We start from the raw sequence: 17910 nt of genomic DNA on the forward strand, positions 1-17910 counted from the left end.
AATGGATGTATGGTACTTAGATTTCAGAGGGCTTTCTGTTGGCTTTCAACCATATCTATGAATGCTTGTAAGAATTTCCTAGGATTCTCCAGAGTGTTCAGTTTAGTGTGTTAACCATGTTACAATCTTCCTTACCTTAGTAACTGAGTATGTTAGAACAAACCAGTCATTTCATTATAACACTGTTTTTCCTACACCATACTGTATTCCTTTGTCAGCTGCTTTGACATTTAAATCAGTGTTTCAGTTAGGCTGGTGTATTAATATTTTTAGGAATGTTTCAGAAGAGTAATGTAATGTAAATTTGCTTTTATTGCTGCAATATAAAAATATTTTTAAATAGTTTATTATGATGATATTTTTCTGTACAGGAAAATCATAGGATGGTTTTAATTTATCCTCCTTTAGTTTTGTGCTAGGATGATACTGTCTCTTGCAGAAGAAATTTCTAGTACAAAGCTATAAACTGGTAGTCTAATACATGTGGATATTTTTAATGTAATTATCAGTAAAATATTCCCTTGATTTGGTGAAAAGTGAATGAGAATTGAGAGAGAATAATTTGCTAATTCATCTCAATTCTTTGAGTGGAAGCATCTATTAAAAAAAACCAATCCAGACTGAGGTGGGAAGAGGCCAGAAAGAAATCTGATTACAAATTCAGATTATTCATCACATTTTTTTTCAGCCTTTAAACTATTGCATAGCAGTAATTTACTGTCAACTGTTTTTGGTTTTTTTTTTTGTATTAAGCTTTTCCATTCCTCTAAAGAAAGTATGTTTTAATTTCATGCTTTAAGCCCTCGTATTAACTACCTTGACAAAATGCATTTTCCCCTTTTAAGACAGATTACCCGTCACTTGTCTATCTGTACAGAAACTTCTATCAAAGGTGATGAGTCCTCTAGATGCTAAATATCTGTAAAAGAAAAAAAGAATGACCTAGGACTTTTCCTCTGGAGTGTTACAGTTTTATTTCTTCTTTTGCAAATTAAAAGCAGTACTTTTGCATCTACCTAAGAAGAATGTTCGGGTTTTTGTATTCCTACAGAAAGTATAATATATCCTTTCTGAGTCAATAGTCAGACTTTATTTAGTCATAAAGTTTTTTTTTAACTAAATTTGAGAATTATTTTTTAGTAGTAAAAGTTTCTGCCCTTATATATCTTCCTTGAAACAATCTAATGTCATTGCATAGCAGCCTAATCCTGTATCCTATAAGCTGACTGGCACTGTTAGAAAGGCAGTGGCTCTGCAGAACTGAATTGGTAAATCAGAATGGAATTACTAGTGTAATACTTGCCTGCAGTGCTGTCTTCACATAGTGTGGAAGCTTTCACAAAATCTTAAAAGGGACATACGTGACAAAAGCTGGTAGGAGTAGGAATGTGACGCTTCAGAGTAAGTAGTAACAGACAATTTTTTCAGCTATAGTTACAGAAGAAAGATGCATATACTCTCTAAGGCAAGGGTTAAAAAATTTAATGTAAGACTGTAAAGTCTGAAAATGTGGTTAAAATTTCTTTTTCCTTTGCATCTCGCTGAAGCACAGTTATTTGAGTCCATGTATTCTGTTGATGAAATTTTCTACTATGCAAAGCATAGAAAAACAAGAAAATGAAAAGTCTAATAATTTCCATATGTTTATACATTTAGACGATAAAACATGTAATATTTTTTAAAAAGAAACTCCTTGGAAATTTATCACTTTGAGCTGTCCACTACACGTAAAGCTTTTTAAGAACAGTCTTTACTTAGCTTTCTTTGGGGAGTGAGAAGGAGCAGGTTGTTTCAGGGACTGTTCTCTAAAGAGACTGAGAAGCCAGTTCTCTAAACAGGCTTCAATTATATTTTCTTTTTCCTAGGTTGGCTGAAGACTTTTGATGATTACTTCAGAGATCAGACACAGCATATTTTAAATAACATGGTTATAAAACTACAAGAAGACAACCGAAGGAAATTTATATGGTCTGAGATTTCCTACTTTTCAAAATGGTGGGACGGAATAGACAGCCAAAAAAGAGATGCTGTTAAAAGGTTTGAGTACTGAACTTTTCTTCTGTGTATCTTGTTTTGAGATTTTGTGTATTTGACTACACTGTAAACTTGAGATTTCATTTGTGATGTGGAATTAATAGAAAAACCAACTAACTGCTTCAGTTCTTACTTTTTGGGTTTGGTTTGGTTTTCTCCCATTTGCAAAATAGGAATCTGCTCAGGGAAGTGGAGACAAATTACTGAGTTTCCTAAAAATTTGATCAAAAGTTCCCAAGTACAACCATGAATATGTCATTCAAATTGTAAGGGAGTAGCGAATAAGACCTTATTTGAAATCACACTAAGTAATTTGCAATAAAATAACAAAAATCTTTCATACTAGCTATTTATATATGGTATTTTTTTCCTTGTTGTAACACACATGAAGGTTTTATGTGATTTTTATTTGAGTAAAAATTTGTGAGTTTCTTTCTGTTTGAGTACAAAGGGTTTTTATAAACATGCATCTGCTTTAGTGGTAAAGTAATATGCACTCAACACCCTTGCTCTTCTTAGTGACTTTTGAAATCACAAGTCAAAATGGAATATAAAAGTATAAGGTTTGCCTAGGCGTTGAGATAAGGAAGCAGGCTGCTTGGATAAACTTGCAGTTTTCAAAAATTGGGGATTTTTTTTCTTATTTTTGCTTGGCTTTTTTTCTTATTTTTATTTGACAGTTCTTAGCTCATCCTTGTGATAGCCTCCTTCTCATGCCTCTCTTTGAGATGCATGTGTTGCAGTATGCATTAAATCTGAGAGACCTTCACAGACTCAAAGGTTAGGTAAAGGTGGAAATTTTTGGATCTAGGCAAAAAAGCTACTTATAAAAAAACTTATGTGCAGTGGGTGATTATTATAGCATAGCTGTGTGTTTTTTTCACATAAAAATATCTCTTGGAACACAGTAAACAGTAAATGACAGTCACTAGGGAACTGTGTCCTCTCTTCAGACGAGTCAGGTATTGGTTAAGCTGCACTTGAGACTGGAGAAGACTTGGAGAAGGTGCACTTGAGATTATTTTTGTTGCATGATTTTCATTACTCTTGTGGGTACCATTTGTGATGGGACTGAGTTTTTTTTCCTTGAATTCATTAAACATTTCCATGCTGGTGATCAGTGTAGGTGCTGAAACTGTAGGGACAGCCTGGTGCTGGGAGTGTGATCTTTATGTTCACTGAAAATGGAGAGACTGGGTCATCTTGTGACCTGTTTCAAGAAGGCATTTTGATGAGTGAGGTGTTCTGAAGCATTTGTAAATACAATAAACTTCCAAGGTCTATCAGCTCTCTAAAACTCTAAAAAGAATATAAGATCAAAGGTGGGGAGATATTAAGGGAGATAGATATTTCAAGCAGCACTTGAAATGTGCAGTGTCTAAGTATCTTGCTCAGTTGGCCTTCAGTGCTGTGGTACATTTGTTTTATTTTTGTAATCCATGCAGGAAACAGCTTTCTTCCTGATTTTTAAAAAAATCTAATATAGCACATGCAGTAGAACTGGTTTCCTTTGCAGAAGGACATTAAATGCTTCACTGTTCAGCAGTTCATTTTTTCTCTGTTTGATTAAAGAAATATAGCCCAGTGATGGAAGTAGCAAAAACAATTTAGATTTTGGAATCACATTGCTGGTGATTGCCTGTTGAGTATAAAGCAATTGATTTTAAAAACGTGTTTTCATATGGAAGATTCTGAATATGATTTATGTATTTTTCAGGTTAATAAAAGATGGACAATTTGAAATAGTAACAGGAGGATGGGTCATGCCTGATGAAGCTTCTTCTCATTATTTTGCTTTAATTGACCAGCTGATAGAAGGACACCAGTGGCTTGAAAAGAACCTTGGTATGTACATTAATCTAAAATTTAACTATATTAATAGAATAAGTCAGTAAGAAAATACTTTTTTGTTAAATTTCTGAGGTGCTTAGAAGTCCCTTTTTACTCAGCTTTACAGGAAGCTGCTGGATCAAGTCTGGTATTTGTTATTCATGTTTGCAGATAAAAGTTCCTGGACAAAGTGTATTTGAACAATTTTATGCCACAGCATTTTGTCTTGATCAATGTAAGACATGCATATAATATTGTCATAACCAAATACCAAGACTAAATTATGCTGAATTTTAGATCCCATGTCTGGTCTAAACAGCTTTTAATTGTCTTTACTGTCTTTTGAATATCATGACAAAACTCTTAAAATGACTTTAAAATTGATACTGCTTTCATGTGTTTGGATCTGTTCTGCTTGCTCTGTGTTCATTATGTGTTCATTAGATTCTCTTCTGTGAGGCTTAAAAAAAACAACAAAAAAAAAAAATATATATATGTGTAGCAGCAATGGTAGTTGTAGTTATAAAGCCTATTACCCATAGTAATGTTAGAATGGAGAAATTACTGACTGCAGTTACATTGGCTGAACTGTTTTGCTTCCTTTGGGATGTTCTTTTGTTTAGTTCCATAAGAGGAGAGAAACCTTTTTATATAGAAAATATTTGCACAATGATTTTAATAAATGACATTATTTCACCCAATTAACTGAAATTATTTTGGAAAGCTGTTTCACTGTTGTTCTTAGATTGCAATTTCCATAAACACAGCTTGACATAATTGGAGGGGGAAGGGAAGAGCTAATAAAAGGGAAATGCATTCCTTACTGTGTTTTTTTTGGAAAGACAGTAAAAAGTGCCAAAGGAACCATGTTGATGAATTAACAAGAGTTAGATTTGGTTTCTTTATTTACTAGCATGAAGTTCAATGTAAAGAGAGTATTAATAAGCAGGATCTATTGATCAACAAACTAATAAATTAAAAAAAAAATATTTCTGAAGCCAAAAAAAGATTAACATTATTTGAATAACAGTGAAATTTCAACAAGCTGTTGCATTTATTTATCCACATCGACATCCATTCATTTTCTTTCAACTTTCTTTTTTAATTGTAATATCTGTAAACTACTTTAAGTGAAAGAGGATATGTAGCAGCTAACGATTCCAAATAAAGATGTTTGATGGAAATTTGAAACAAAGTAGCAACAAATACTATTTTGAAGTTTTAAATTTTTTTTAGAATGCCTTACTTAAAAGATATTTTGTTTGTTTGTTTGTTTAACTGTTCAATTCTAGTTTTTAATTCCAGGGTTCTGCAGGAAGTTTAACACTTAACGGGGTATATAACCTTGGAGATGTTATCTTTAGTACTTTCATTTGAATTATTGGAATAATTTTCTTTGAGTGAAAATTAAAGCTTTTTACTTTTGTCAACAGGAGTAAAACCAAAGTCTGGATGGGCAATTGATCCCTTTGGGCATTCACCAACGATGGCCTACCTTCTGAAACGCACAGGATTTTCCAAAATGCTTATACAGAGAGTTCATTATTCAGTTAAAAAATATTTTGCAACACAAAAGACACTAGAATTTTTTTGGAGACAGAACTGGGGTATGTGTTCTTCATTTATGTCGATTTATTTTGTTATTTTACACAGGTAAAATATGAAGAGAACTTGTATATGTACTGTGGACATATTTACAGACAAGATTTAGCAGAGTTTGTCTAGACCTGACAATTTTAAACTTGCAGTTCTGTTTAAAAAAAAGCCTTTAATCTAGCTTAAATTGATGAGATTTTTTTTTATTTCCCCCCCCCCTCTTTGAATAACAGAAGGGGAAGTGAGAGTATTTGTGAGTTAGGAAAGGCACTAAATTAAAACTGATATAATTCCCAGTGTTCCTCTGATCTTCCTTTCTTTACAATTTTTGCTTTTACCTTCTCTTGTTTTTTACATTCTCTCATATTCCTTGCAAAAGTAAAAAGGGTGAAAAAATCTTTTACTTGTTTTTCCTTTTCTTCTTCTACTACTCTTTTATTTCCTACTATGTGGAAATAAAGTGTAGGAGGAAGAACATTTCAACTAATTCAAATATTGTGCTAATGAGGCAATGACAGGAGAGTGAATGACTTTGTGTTTGTTTTTTCTTTGTTTTGTTTTGATGTTTGGTTTTTTTAAGCTGTAGTTTTAATCCACTCAAAGTTTAAAAGATGTTTATTATTATTGTGTTTTATTACATCTAAAATTCTGAAAATCACAAGTTTTATCTGGGTAAAACACACCTAACATTTGTTCCTGTCTTTCCCAATCAACTGGGGCTTCACTAAAACATTCCAATCTTGGCTGTATCTCTTTATACTTAAGAGGTACAAAAATAGACTCAAGCTATGGCAATTCAAAATAAGAAATTGTCTTGGTGTGGTAGCTTTCCAGTACAATCCTTGGACTGAGAACATGGGAGTGATTTACTTTTGGCAAATCTGAAAGGGTTTATTTTAAAGTTTTACTCTATTTAATTCCAGATTTGGGATCCAGTACAGATATTCTTTGTCATATGATGCCTTTCTATAGCTATGATATTCCTCATACTTGTGGTCCGGATCCAAAAATCTGCTGCCAGTTTGATTTCAAACGACTTCCTGGAGGAAGAATAAGTTGCCCTTGGAGAGTCCCACCAGAAGCCATTCATGCTGGAAATGTTCAACACAGGTGCAGTTTTTACATACTCCTCAAGAGAATACCCTTAAAAAAATGTAATTATGCTGGCCAAAGGTGACCTCTGGCATAGCCTGGTGAATTTACTTCTGTTGTGATTCAACCCCAGTTTGTAGCTCAGCTCCACTAAGCTCACTGCTGCCCTGGTGGGGCAGGGAAGACAATCAGAAGAGTAAAATGAGAAAACTCTTGGGTTGAGACAAAAAAAAGCCAAGCCAAGCACAAAAGGCTCTTACTCCTAGTAAAATACCACACAAAGGCAATTAGTTCCTTTGTTGTCTTCTTTTTCTAGTAAATTGCTTAAGTGAAACATTTTAGCTTCTGTCCAATTAGCGATCCTTACGTTTTAGGTGAAATCCTCAAAGTTCTGTAAGGTGTCTTTTTGTCTCTCTTAATTGAGGAGAGAAACTTCTAAGCTTTTTTCCTTTTCAAGGAGACAAAAAATAATTTTGTCACTCTGTCAACAGGAGACACATTCCTAAAGTTGGGATGCAGGAGAGGCCTTGGGGGCCTCGTCTCTCTGCTGCCAACTCTGTCATCAGAGCAAATCCAGATCATAGCACCATACTGGCCCCTGTGACTCTACCCCAGCCAAAACCATTACAGGCTTTTAAAATAAGCTTGTCAAGGGTAAACAATACCTATTACATAACCTAGTGTTTGCTTCTTAGTTGGGAACATAACTGTCAGTGAAACTAGAGGGAAAGTTATACTTAAAGAAGGATTATTTTTAAACATTTTCAGTTCATGATACATGAGTCCATCTCTAAATGGCAGTCAGAACACAGTCATCTGGTTGGACTCGTGTTACTGATTTACTGTGTTTTTTCTGACTTTTATGAACAGTGATCTGTCCCCTGCAAGTGAAACACTTCAGTTACAGCACACCATATAGTGTGCTGTAACTACGAACAGTGGGATATTTGCTGTGGGATATCCTTGAAAAACTTGGCATCCTGTGGCCTAAGTTTTCTGAAGTATAAACCTTAAGTTAATCTGATTCCTGGTTTTTTGTACCCAGGACGAAAATTCCTGTTCTTTGTGCCCAGGGTGGAAATTCCTATTAACCTCAGTTTTACTTTTCACACAGAAACACTGAGTTGTTTTGCCACAGTTAAGAATCAAATTTACACTTCTACAAAACTGATTCTCAGTTTTGGGTGATGGGGTGTGGAGTGCAGGTAGGGAGTTGGGGAGGGAAAGTAAAGGAAGAAAAAAAAAGAAAAAAAAAAAACCAAAAGAAAGGGAAGTGAGTTAAACTGCCGAAGGTGTTTCCATAAAGTAGTTGTATTCTATGCTCCTATTGCTATCTTCTGGCTTCACACTGCATCAGGTTTCCAGAGGTAAAAGTTGAGGCAGCTGTTTATAGTTAGTGCAAATTGCTGAGTGTAATAATTGTATTAAGGAGAGCAGGGTGACTTTTTGGTCCTTGGTGCTGAAGTTTTAAAATGATGATGTGATTAGGTTGCACCACTTGTCTACATGTCAAGTATGAATCACTTTTTTTCTGAGTATAAATTCTGACAAGCATCATGAAAACTTGACTTAAACAAAATTCAGTTACAAAATATTGCTGAAGATAAAACCAAAATTAAACAGAATACCTTACAACTGCTGTATTTAAAGGTAGAAATTGGAATGATGACAGAAAAAAGGGAGTTTTAATAAAGTGGAGAAAAGAAAGATGATGGTAACAGGAGAAAAGTAGAAAAATTGTGACACACCCAGTGCCTATTGCATGTGAATGAAAATTCATATGTCATTACATCAAAGTTTTAAAAAATAAAAATTTTGACTATATATCTCAATTAGCTGAGACAAATATTTCCAGAAGAGCAACAGCTTGTATGACAAATACCTGAAACATAGAGGCTATAAATACAATTTAGAGTGTCTGCTTGAAATAGTCTTTTTAAAGGTCTTGGTTTTTAATTATTCCTAATCCCTGCATTTCCTAGATGCAACCTTTGCATAACAATCTAAATTAGATCTTGTAAAAGAAATGGGTTTTCACATGTCAAATGATGTTTAAGAATAAGATAAATGAGGCAGGGATGTAGTGAACATATGATCAAGTTGAAGGGATTATTGTCTCAATATGGCTCTGAAACTTAATACTTTGCATCAGCCTTTTTTAGACAAAAGCAGTTTTGGTGTCTAACAGGGAGCTGAAACATCAGTATGCTCTGTGATACCTATGGGAAGAGTAAAACTAACACCTGGTCTTTGTGTTGGAAGCCTGGGTTATTGACATTTGGAGCACTCAAACCATGCTTTTAGTGTCCAGTTTCAAATAAACCCAATAAAGCAGAGGAAGTAATGTTTTGATGGAGAATGCTAAAACATGCTATGTGTGTTTTTTGAAAAAGCTGGAATACTGTAGACAACCAAAAACATTATTGATCTGACCTCTGTAATAGCATGTTTCACAGTTGTTATGATGAGGAGATGTATGAGTCCCAGAACTGAAAAGTCTATCTTTACATCATAATTTTTCCAAGGTTATAGGTTTGCAGCACTCTAATTAATCTGCCTCTTATCTCTGATTGCTTTAAGACTAGAAAAATACAGGACATTCATGGGTTGGAAAAAAGCTGATTGATTTAGAGACCAGGTTGAGATCACTGACCTTTTTCATGCCAGAGCAAAAGTAATAAAACCCAGATCTTGAATACTCAGCTGGGACTGTTGCTTTTGATTGCAATACTATTTTGGCCTTGTATGTATATTAAAAAGATGCTGAGTTAAAAACTTCAGGTTAGTAGTTGGATTTTTCATTGCCTTGCCACTTAAGTTGTGACCTGGTAGGAAGGAATGAAGCAGCAACCTAATTGAAAACCTGTATTTGTTTAATTACACTTCATAACAGCCTAGGTTATAAAGACTATTACTGCACTTTGCACTTGCCCTGATTTGCAGCTGCATCCTTATCCATATGTTTGAATGCTGAAGTGTGAAGTTTTTCACACTAGGAAGAAAAAGCAACTGTTGGTTGTTGTTGCTGTTGCTGCGTTTTTTGTTTGTCTGGGGTTTTTTTTTTTTTTTGTTGTTGTTGTTGTTGTTGGTTTTTTTTTTTTCTGGGCTATTTGCTTTTTTTCCTTGAATGGAAATGAGTTGTTAGCAGAAGCACAGTTTGTTTCAGTGCGTCTCTCTCTCTCTCCCAAGCATGAAATAGGAGAGAATCTTTGCTGCAAGTTATGGGCTCCAGAGAAGTAGAGAATGGAGTTTCCTCTTCACCAGCTACTGTTCAAAGGCCCAGTTTTGCCCTTCAGCTTTTTTATCTTTATGGTTGCATTGTATGGTCACATGGTGGTTAATGTTTGTGATTGCCTACCTCAGGTGGCTATTGCTGCTCTTCCTTTGGCATAGGAAGGGTCAAAGCCAGCCATGTTTATTGTTTTGGTACTTATTTACTCAAATACTTGGTTTTTTGCATTAAAAGAAGTTGTGGTACAAAAAGATGTTCTTTATTTGTGAAGGTCTCAAGCATTCAGTGATAATCTGAAAGCCTGAAAACAAAGAGTTTGTCATGGCTGATCTCCTGTGTGGTTTTCAGATTTTCATTCAGGTAGGCAGGATAAACATATCAAAATGTATCTAGTTCTGTTTAATGGGGGAACAATAAAGGGAAAAAATTGATGAGACTCAGTGGAAACTTTTTTTTTCTCCAGAGGTATTTTTTGTCTTCACTGTGCTCTGTCTGGACCTTTCTGCAGGCATTTTCACACTCCTCTATGAATTAATGATTTAGGAAGTTATTTGAGAGAAATGTAGAAGGACATACCTAAATTGATGTTCTTTGATGTTTTTGCAATCAAAAGTAGTTTACAATGGAGGAAAATCTTGCTGTTCCCTTAAAAACATATAATAATCCCACAGTTATCAGTACTTTAGAAAGGGAGGGTGGCACTACTGATGAATTTTGCTGGATATTTGGAATGAAACCTGAGGAGGGCTTTGAAGAGAGATGTCAAAGTCAAATATCCTGTTACCTGTAACCTGTATTGAATCCAGAGATTCAACACTAAAGTATGTTTTCAACCATAGCCTATATGTGGAAAATTTGAGTTAGACTGGCTCCTTAGAAGGAAGCATTGCCAAGTCTTGTGTTGTGCCACTTGTTCTGGTAGCTGTGTGGTGAGGAAATTTCTGTGTTTAAATCTGTGTTGAAAGTCATGGAAAGTATTGACTGGCAATCTGAACTATTAATCCACTAATAGACAGGGGACAGAGGGAAGCTGCTAGGTGGGTAAATTCTAGTCTCGTTAGAACTCTGTAGATCCTTAATTAAAGTTAATATTGTGGCCCCTTTCTCCCTCCAGAACACAGTCAGACCTTGTGTTTATGCAGTACTTCTGCAATCAGATAAATAAGTAAGCTCTGACATGCTTCTCAAAGAGAGAGGGCTTTCAAATATATTGGACTAGAAATTCTGCATAAATGTTTAAACAGCAATTCTTCAAGAGTGCCAGCTGAAAGGTGATTTTGCTAGATCATCTATTAAAAAGACATGAAGAAACAAAAGAACCTCATTAGAATCTGAATTTTCTGGTATTTTGTCTTTAAATCCTTGCAATTTGTATTTCTGTTTTCTTAAATAGGTTACTGTGGATTTTATTTCCTATGAGAATTATTTACAAAATTTTGATTAGAGGGTATCAGCATCTGAAGATGCTGATAATAATTGTGACTTGGAGGGGGAGGGTTGAAAATGGACCTTTTCAGTAACCTAGGTACTAGGCTTGTGATTCTTAATATATCGTTGCTGTGGAACTGATAGTTTACCCATCCTAGACTTAGTAGGTGCAAAAAAATAATTTTCCAGTTTTTTCTGTGTGTGCATGTGTGAATATTTTGTTTCTGGGTTTGGTATGTTAGGGTTTGTTGGGTTTTTTTTTTTTTGTTTTCTTTTAAGGCCAAAGCATAAAAGCAGTGGGTTTAATTTTTTAGGACTCAAAAGATTCAAGAAAGATGGCTCAAAGATATGTAAGAACCTGGCTGAAGGGAGAAGAGTGATTTTTAGCAACAAACTTCCTCCTGCATTGTTTTTTTTTTTTTATTTGCAAGGTTGGAGTTCCTCAGAGATTAATCTGTGGGCAGTTTTTCTGCCAAGGACATGAAGATATAAGCAAAGTATCAAAGGAAGGTGCCAGAGGGGATGGAAAGAGCTTGCTTATTATTGTAAATAGGGGCTGGAGAGGATTTGGATTGTTATCTAAACATAAAGCAGGTAAACATTATTTGAACTGGAGCTTAGTTTTGGCACAGGCACAAATTGATCCAGAATGCCCTACTGCTTGAGATGAAGCTTGATAAGCTTATTGAAGGATTTAATTAGCGTGGTGTTTGCAACAATAGTAGGTTGAATATGGTGTCCCAGTGGGGGGAATTGCATCCAGCTTTTTGTTACAAAGTGAGATAACAAAAGTTTTGTATGTCTTGTTTGGGGTCATCCTAATGCATAACTTGGTATCTAAAAATTGTCTTGCCGAATGCTGACTTTTTTCCCTCTGTCTTCTGAATTACTTTTCTTTTTTCCTCTCCTCAAGGGCTTGGATTATATTAGATCAATACAGGAAGAAGTCAAAGCTTTTCCGCACAAAAGTTCTGTTAGCTCCCCTTGGGGATGATTTCCGCTACACCGAGAGCTCTGAGTGGGATCAGCAGTACCAGAATTATCAGAAGCTGTTTGATTATATGAATTCTCGTCCTGAGTGGCATGTTAAGGTAACTACAACATTTTCTGGTTTGTTGAGAAAACAGTATTTCCCAATAGTCTGTGATTCTTCATGGCAAAAGTAATTGTGGTTAGGTTTGTATTTTTTTTTCCAGTGTGAATCTTTATATATTATTTAACAGCAGATTGATGTGTCTTGGTAGCTTACATTTTTTTTTTACCTTTACTGCCTTCTCTCCCCCCAAAACAAAAATGTTGCTATTAATAATATTGGCTTGAAAACTATAGATAATTTCCAAACTAGGTTAATTTGAAGAATAGCTAGTAGGTTTAATTGTTTTCTTAGACTGTTTTCACAGGCTTCAGGCATTGTTTCTTAAGACTCACGGACTTTGTTAATTCAAACAATTGTATTTTCTTATTAGAAGTTCAAGAAGATTTTGCTGCTTTATTTGTATCCTCTTGTTTCGCATCCCAAAACAAATCAAAAACTTTTAAGAGGTGCCATTGCTGACACATGTTGTTGAATACAATAAAATCTGAGGCTGACCTGGCTACAAAAGGACTGAGTATATTAGCACAATTATCAGAGGAGGTACCACTTCAAATCAACAATTATTTGTTAGAGTTAAAACACACATTCATATGCTCTAATGTGTACTTCTTGAAGTACAAGAAGGCCGTAAGGACTTCTGGTACTATAAATGTTCTCTGTATTCTGACAGCTTCTCATCATTTTTCAGCCTGACATTAACAAATGGGGGCCACAACCCTGGGTTTTTTGAGTGTCACCTGAGAGTGCACTTTTGCTTGCTTTCCATTTAGACTTTTTTAAAACCTGGTCTGGTATCTTTCATACGGTTTGTGTGTGCATCTGTTTTTCATTGTATTTTTCTGAGACCTCCCCTGATTCTTCCAACTGTGCATTTGAGTAGTGTCTGTAGTATGTTATTACTTTCTGCTGACTTCTGGACTTGTATTCTGTATAAGAAAGATGATTTCTTGGGATTATATTTTATCTGAAAACTCAATTTAGGTGTTTCCTATGGGATGTGGGTGACATGATGTATGGTGAAGGACTACAATTTTGTAGTGGAAGGAGACAGACCCGGAGAGTACTCTTCAATTTTCTTAAATCTAAAGCCGATCTTTTAAAACTTAAGCTTGCTGCTATCACTAGCTTTACTTCTGTCAAAAATGTGTGTACTGTACAGGCAATTACTTTTGGATACTAACAGCAACATATTTTCTGTAGTTCTTACTAACCTGGGCTGGACAATTTTGTCTCTGGGGCAAATACTGAAGGCTCTGGCTCTGAAGCCATTCTTCAAGAACCAGTGCTGTCCTGAGACATCTGAAAGTTCCTCTTCTGAAAGGTTCTGCTCAGCCCATTGTCAAGGATTCTAGCAGTCTGCTTCATTAGGCTGCTCACATTAACCCTTGGTTCCCTCATGCAAGTATCTGACCCTTTTTCTGGTTTTTAATACCCAGACAAAAAGATACAAAATCCTCTGGGTCTGCCACTTCATACCTAAAGTATTTTGAACAGCTGGAACACTGCTGGCATCAGAGCATTTCTCCTTTCCATTTTGTTCAGATACTTAGGTTTTCCTCTCTGTGTTTTTGTTGTTCTTTTTTTTTCCTTTCTTAGTTGTTTGTTGCCTCTCTGTTGAGTTTTTTTCTGTGTGTGTTTTTCTGGTTTGGTTTGATTTTTTTGTTTTGTTTGAAACTGATGTCATTTAGTCTTGAAAATATGAGCTTTAATGGAGACGTATTTTCTTTCTTTCACACCCTTCTGCTCTTTCCCTAGTGGAATGTAACTCCACAGGCAAGTAACAGGACATGCTCAGCTATGTAAGAATCTAGATTATATAAAGGAAGAGTTCACATTTCTTCCTGAAGTGCTGAGATGCCTGGGATATTACTGCTTACACAAGGGAGTGCCTACTCTGCCTTTCTGATCTGAAGGGAGATTTACTCTTTCAGACAGCCCTTTGTGATGTTTATCTAGTAGATATGTCTGTTAGCATTGAGATTCTCCTGCCAGCCACTATTCTGTTCTAAAAGTGTGTGGTACCTCACTGTAAAACATACCTATTTTGCTCTTGAGGAATTCCATCTCTCATTCAGAGATTTCCTATGCATCTATTATACATAAATTAAGCTAAGTCTTTTACTATGCCATTAGAAGACTCTACCAGGTTATTTCACTGTTTCCATTCACCTGACTTTGATGCTTCCTCTGGTGAGGTTTTACTCCTCTGATTCAATCTATGTGTCTTCTTTTGGTGCACTGGTTTTGCTTTTTGTTTTCTACTTCTAGGTGCGTAAGATAGTGAGGGAAAAGAGCAAGTATCCTAGAAGTGCCTGATAAGACAAAGTTGACTAATGGTGGGATTGCAGGGCCAATATTTGTCTTTCTCTGCTTTACTGCCATTTAAAGTGACAAGTTGTATTGTCTCCACCTAACAAATACTTGGATGATCTGAACAACTTTGAAGTGAAAGTGTTTTTAAATGATTTAAAAGTGTGATTTTGTTGTTACAGTGATAGCTTGATACTCCTTATATTCCAAGTCACTTTAAAAAATATTTTTACTTAAACTTGGTTTTGGTGTTGTAAATTGCAGCATGCTACATTGTATACATGTTGTTAAACATAATAATAATAATGATAGGAAATAAAGTTACTTGATATTATCATTATAGCTTACAGTGATGATATTTCTGGTATCATAATGTGGTCTTCTGTCCTGTTCCAGCTTCCATTAATTTTTTTTATACTTTCATTCGAAATCCATTTTGCCATCTATGCTTCTTTAACAACATTTCTCGATAGTAACAACATTGATGCCAATAACTTATTTTCTCTTTTTTTGACCTAACCTGTAAAGGTCTGCTATTACCATGCCTGATCATTTAAAAAAAATGACCAGAAAATAATAATTTTTTTTCTCCCACGTGTTACATCTCTTAATGCATTTTCTTTGTACAGAGTTTAAGGAAACAGCTTATGAAAGCAAATGCTGATTTTTTTTTTATTTTTTTTTTAATCAACAGTCATATTTTGGGTTAAGCAAGATCTGGAGCACAAGAGAGCTAATTTTAAAAACACAGGATTAGGAGAACTATGATTTTGTTGCATTACAAAAATTTCTTCCTTAGCCCAGTCAGCTACTTGGGTAATATTGAGATGTTATTTACTTTGCTCATGTATTGCTGACTGACTTGTAAGATATGAAACAATGCTTCACTTGTTTGCTGACATTTAGATATTATTTTATATATCTATTTTAATAATAATAATAATAATAATAATAATAATAATAATAATAATAATAATAATAAAAATATTTATTGAGTTGTACAATGGTTTTGGTTGGAGGAGACCTTTAAAACTGCTTGTCCAACTGCCCTGTAATGAGCAGAGACTCATTACAAAGATTGGCCCAGGGTCTCATCCAGTCCAGCCTTGGATGTTCCCAGAGACAGGGCATCCTCAACCTCTGAGGGCACCTTGGGTGTATGGCCTCCCTCGTATTAAAAGTTGTCTTTACATCTAGTCTGAGTCTATCCTCTTTTAGTTTAAATCCATGACCTCTTGTTTTAGCACAAGAGGTCCAACTAAAAGCCTGTCCCCATCTTTGTTGCAAGGCCCCTTTCTGTACTGAAAGGCTGCAGCAAGGTGTCCCCAGATCCTTCTCCTCTCCAGGCTGAACAACCACACCTCCCTCAGCCTTTCCTCATAGGGAGGGTGTTTCTTTGATCACTTTTGTGACTCTTCTCCGGACATGCTCCAACATATCCATCTCTTTCTTGTACTGAATTGATATGTCTTTTTTGAAAATACTTCTTGTATTAGTTTTGAAATGCTATCCGCCTTGTCTGAAAAGTGTGCAGGGGAACTTTAACAATTTTTAGGATAGGTTTTCTGCTATAAATCTGCTGGAAGAGTTGTGTGTTTCTGAAATGTATATGGGACCAAGCGTATTCATTGTCTTTGTATTTTCTGCATAATGAAAATGGAACTTTGTTACAGTAATTTTAATTTTCATTCAGGCCCAGTTTGGAACTTTATCTGATTACTTTGAAGCTCTGCTCAAAGAAAGCAATTTGGGTGAAAAGAGCAGCAATTCACTTTTTCCTGTTTTAAGTGGAGACTTCTTCACCTATGCAGACAGAGATCATCATTACTGGAGTGGGTACTTTACATCACGACCCTTTTATAAACGCCTGGACAGAGTCTTGGAATCCTACATAAGGTAAATCCTGCCATCCAGTACACACATCCATTCATAATGTGTTTCTTGGCAGACAGGAGAAATTAATGTGTAAGTATTTGTCGTGGTTTAACCTCAGGCAACCCCTTGCTCACTCCCCCACCAGCAGGATCTTAAGGAGAATTGGGAAGGGTGAAGGCTACAAAACTCATGAATTGAGACAAAGGCAGTTTAATAGGGAAAGCAAAAGCCACATATATGAAAAAACAAAGTAAGGAATTATGGCTATGGTGTAAACTTTTTTAGAGAGAAGTAAAGAGGTTCTCAGAGGGAGCTGAGAAATAGGCAAGGATATTGAGTACCAAGTGATCTAAGACTACTCTTCTTCTGAAAACTGTCTGCATCTTCTTTAAAGAAAAAAATTGTTGCTGAATTTTGGTAATGGAGTATTTAAATGGTTCTCTCTTGTAGCAGACATAAGATGATTTAACTGTGTTGTAGAGCTCCAGAAGGAAATCTAGGGCAGATGGATATGATGTAAATCCTGAATGTTTCACGAATAGCCTTCCTGAAGGATTATGATTTTTTTTGCTGTAATGGAATACTGCAGTAGTGGAACGGGCAAGAGAGATGTGGAAAGTAGCATTTCCAAGCAAGCTTGGAAACTGGTGTTTTGGAGGCAAATACCTTTCAGAAGAGGAACTGTATCTAGCAGAACTTGTTTTATTTCTTCCAAGGAATCCAGTTTTTACTGTGGTAAGGTGGATGATTCATCTCGGGAATCTTTAATTTTAAGTGAAAATAAGGTTGTTTAATACTGCTGTTGGAAAAGACAAGATGTACAAGAGAACAGGAAAAGAAGGACAGATAATATTTTTATAAATTGAATTATCTAGCTAATTGTTTTTTCAGTTTTGATTAGTTTCCTTTCTGTTTCTTAAAATGCACCAAGGATTTAATTTAATTCAGCTTCATCATAGTCTATTTTTTCAAGATTTTTCAGTGTGGTTACTTAATTGTCGTTTTTCTGGTTTTTATTACATAGATTACAGTAAATTTCATATGAGTTTGTTTGTAGTATTTAAAACTTTACATTATTAAAGAGATTCCTTAATTTAAATGTTTCAGTTGCCTTCAACTTCTGGAAAAGGTATAGGTAAAGAATCTCTGGAGAAACACTAAGCTGTCAATTTTCTTATGTATTAAAGTATAGTTTTAAAAAATAGCTGGGAAGTTTTTAGTTTTTCATTGTCCTTTATAAATATCAAGTAAGAACAAAATTTATAGATCTGTTCTCATTTTTTTCATATCAGGCTTTTTGTCAGTGTTGTTTTCAAAAACCATGAGAATCTTCAAGAAAGTCACCATAGCTACGAGAACAGCAGAAGCAGGGTTATTATGTTTTATTTTTCGTTTCTTAAAAGTCAAAGGAAATACA

The 17910-nt window shown here is 35.1% G+C and overlaps 1 protein-coding gene across 1 annotated transcript in view; it reads left to right on the forward strand.

Moving 5' to 3' along the window:
- The window catches only part of MAN2A1 (mannosidase alpha class 2A member 1), a 106810-nt gene that overhangs the window by 26597 nt on the left and 62303 nt on the right, over positions 1 to 17910 (forward strand). Inside the window, exons 4-9 of the mRNA XM_059836776.1 lie at positions 1866 to 2037; positions 3752 to 3879; positions 5298 to 5471; positions 6384 to 6570; positions 12126 to 12303; positions 16312 to 16514. Of these exons, the coding sequence (XP_059692759.1) occupies positions 1866 to 2037; positions 3752 to 3879; positions 5298 to 5471; positions 6384 to 6570; positions 12126 to 12303; positions 16312 to 16514 (1042 nt within the window). The remainder of the gene's footprint in view (positions 1 to 1865; positions 2038 to 3751; positions 3880 to 5297; positions 5472 to 6383; positions 6571 to 12125; positions 12304 to 16311; positions 16515 to 17910) is intronic.

The sequence above is a fragment of the Haemorhous mexicanus genome, chromosome Z (assembly GCF_027477595.1).
Source record: "Haemorhous mexicanus isolate bHaeMex1 chromosome Z, bHaeMex1.pri, whole genome shotgun sequence".
In the NCBI taxonomy this organism is placed as follows: Eukaryota; Metazoa; Chordata; class Aves; order Passeriformes; family Fringillidae; genus Haemorhous; species Haemorhous mexicanus.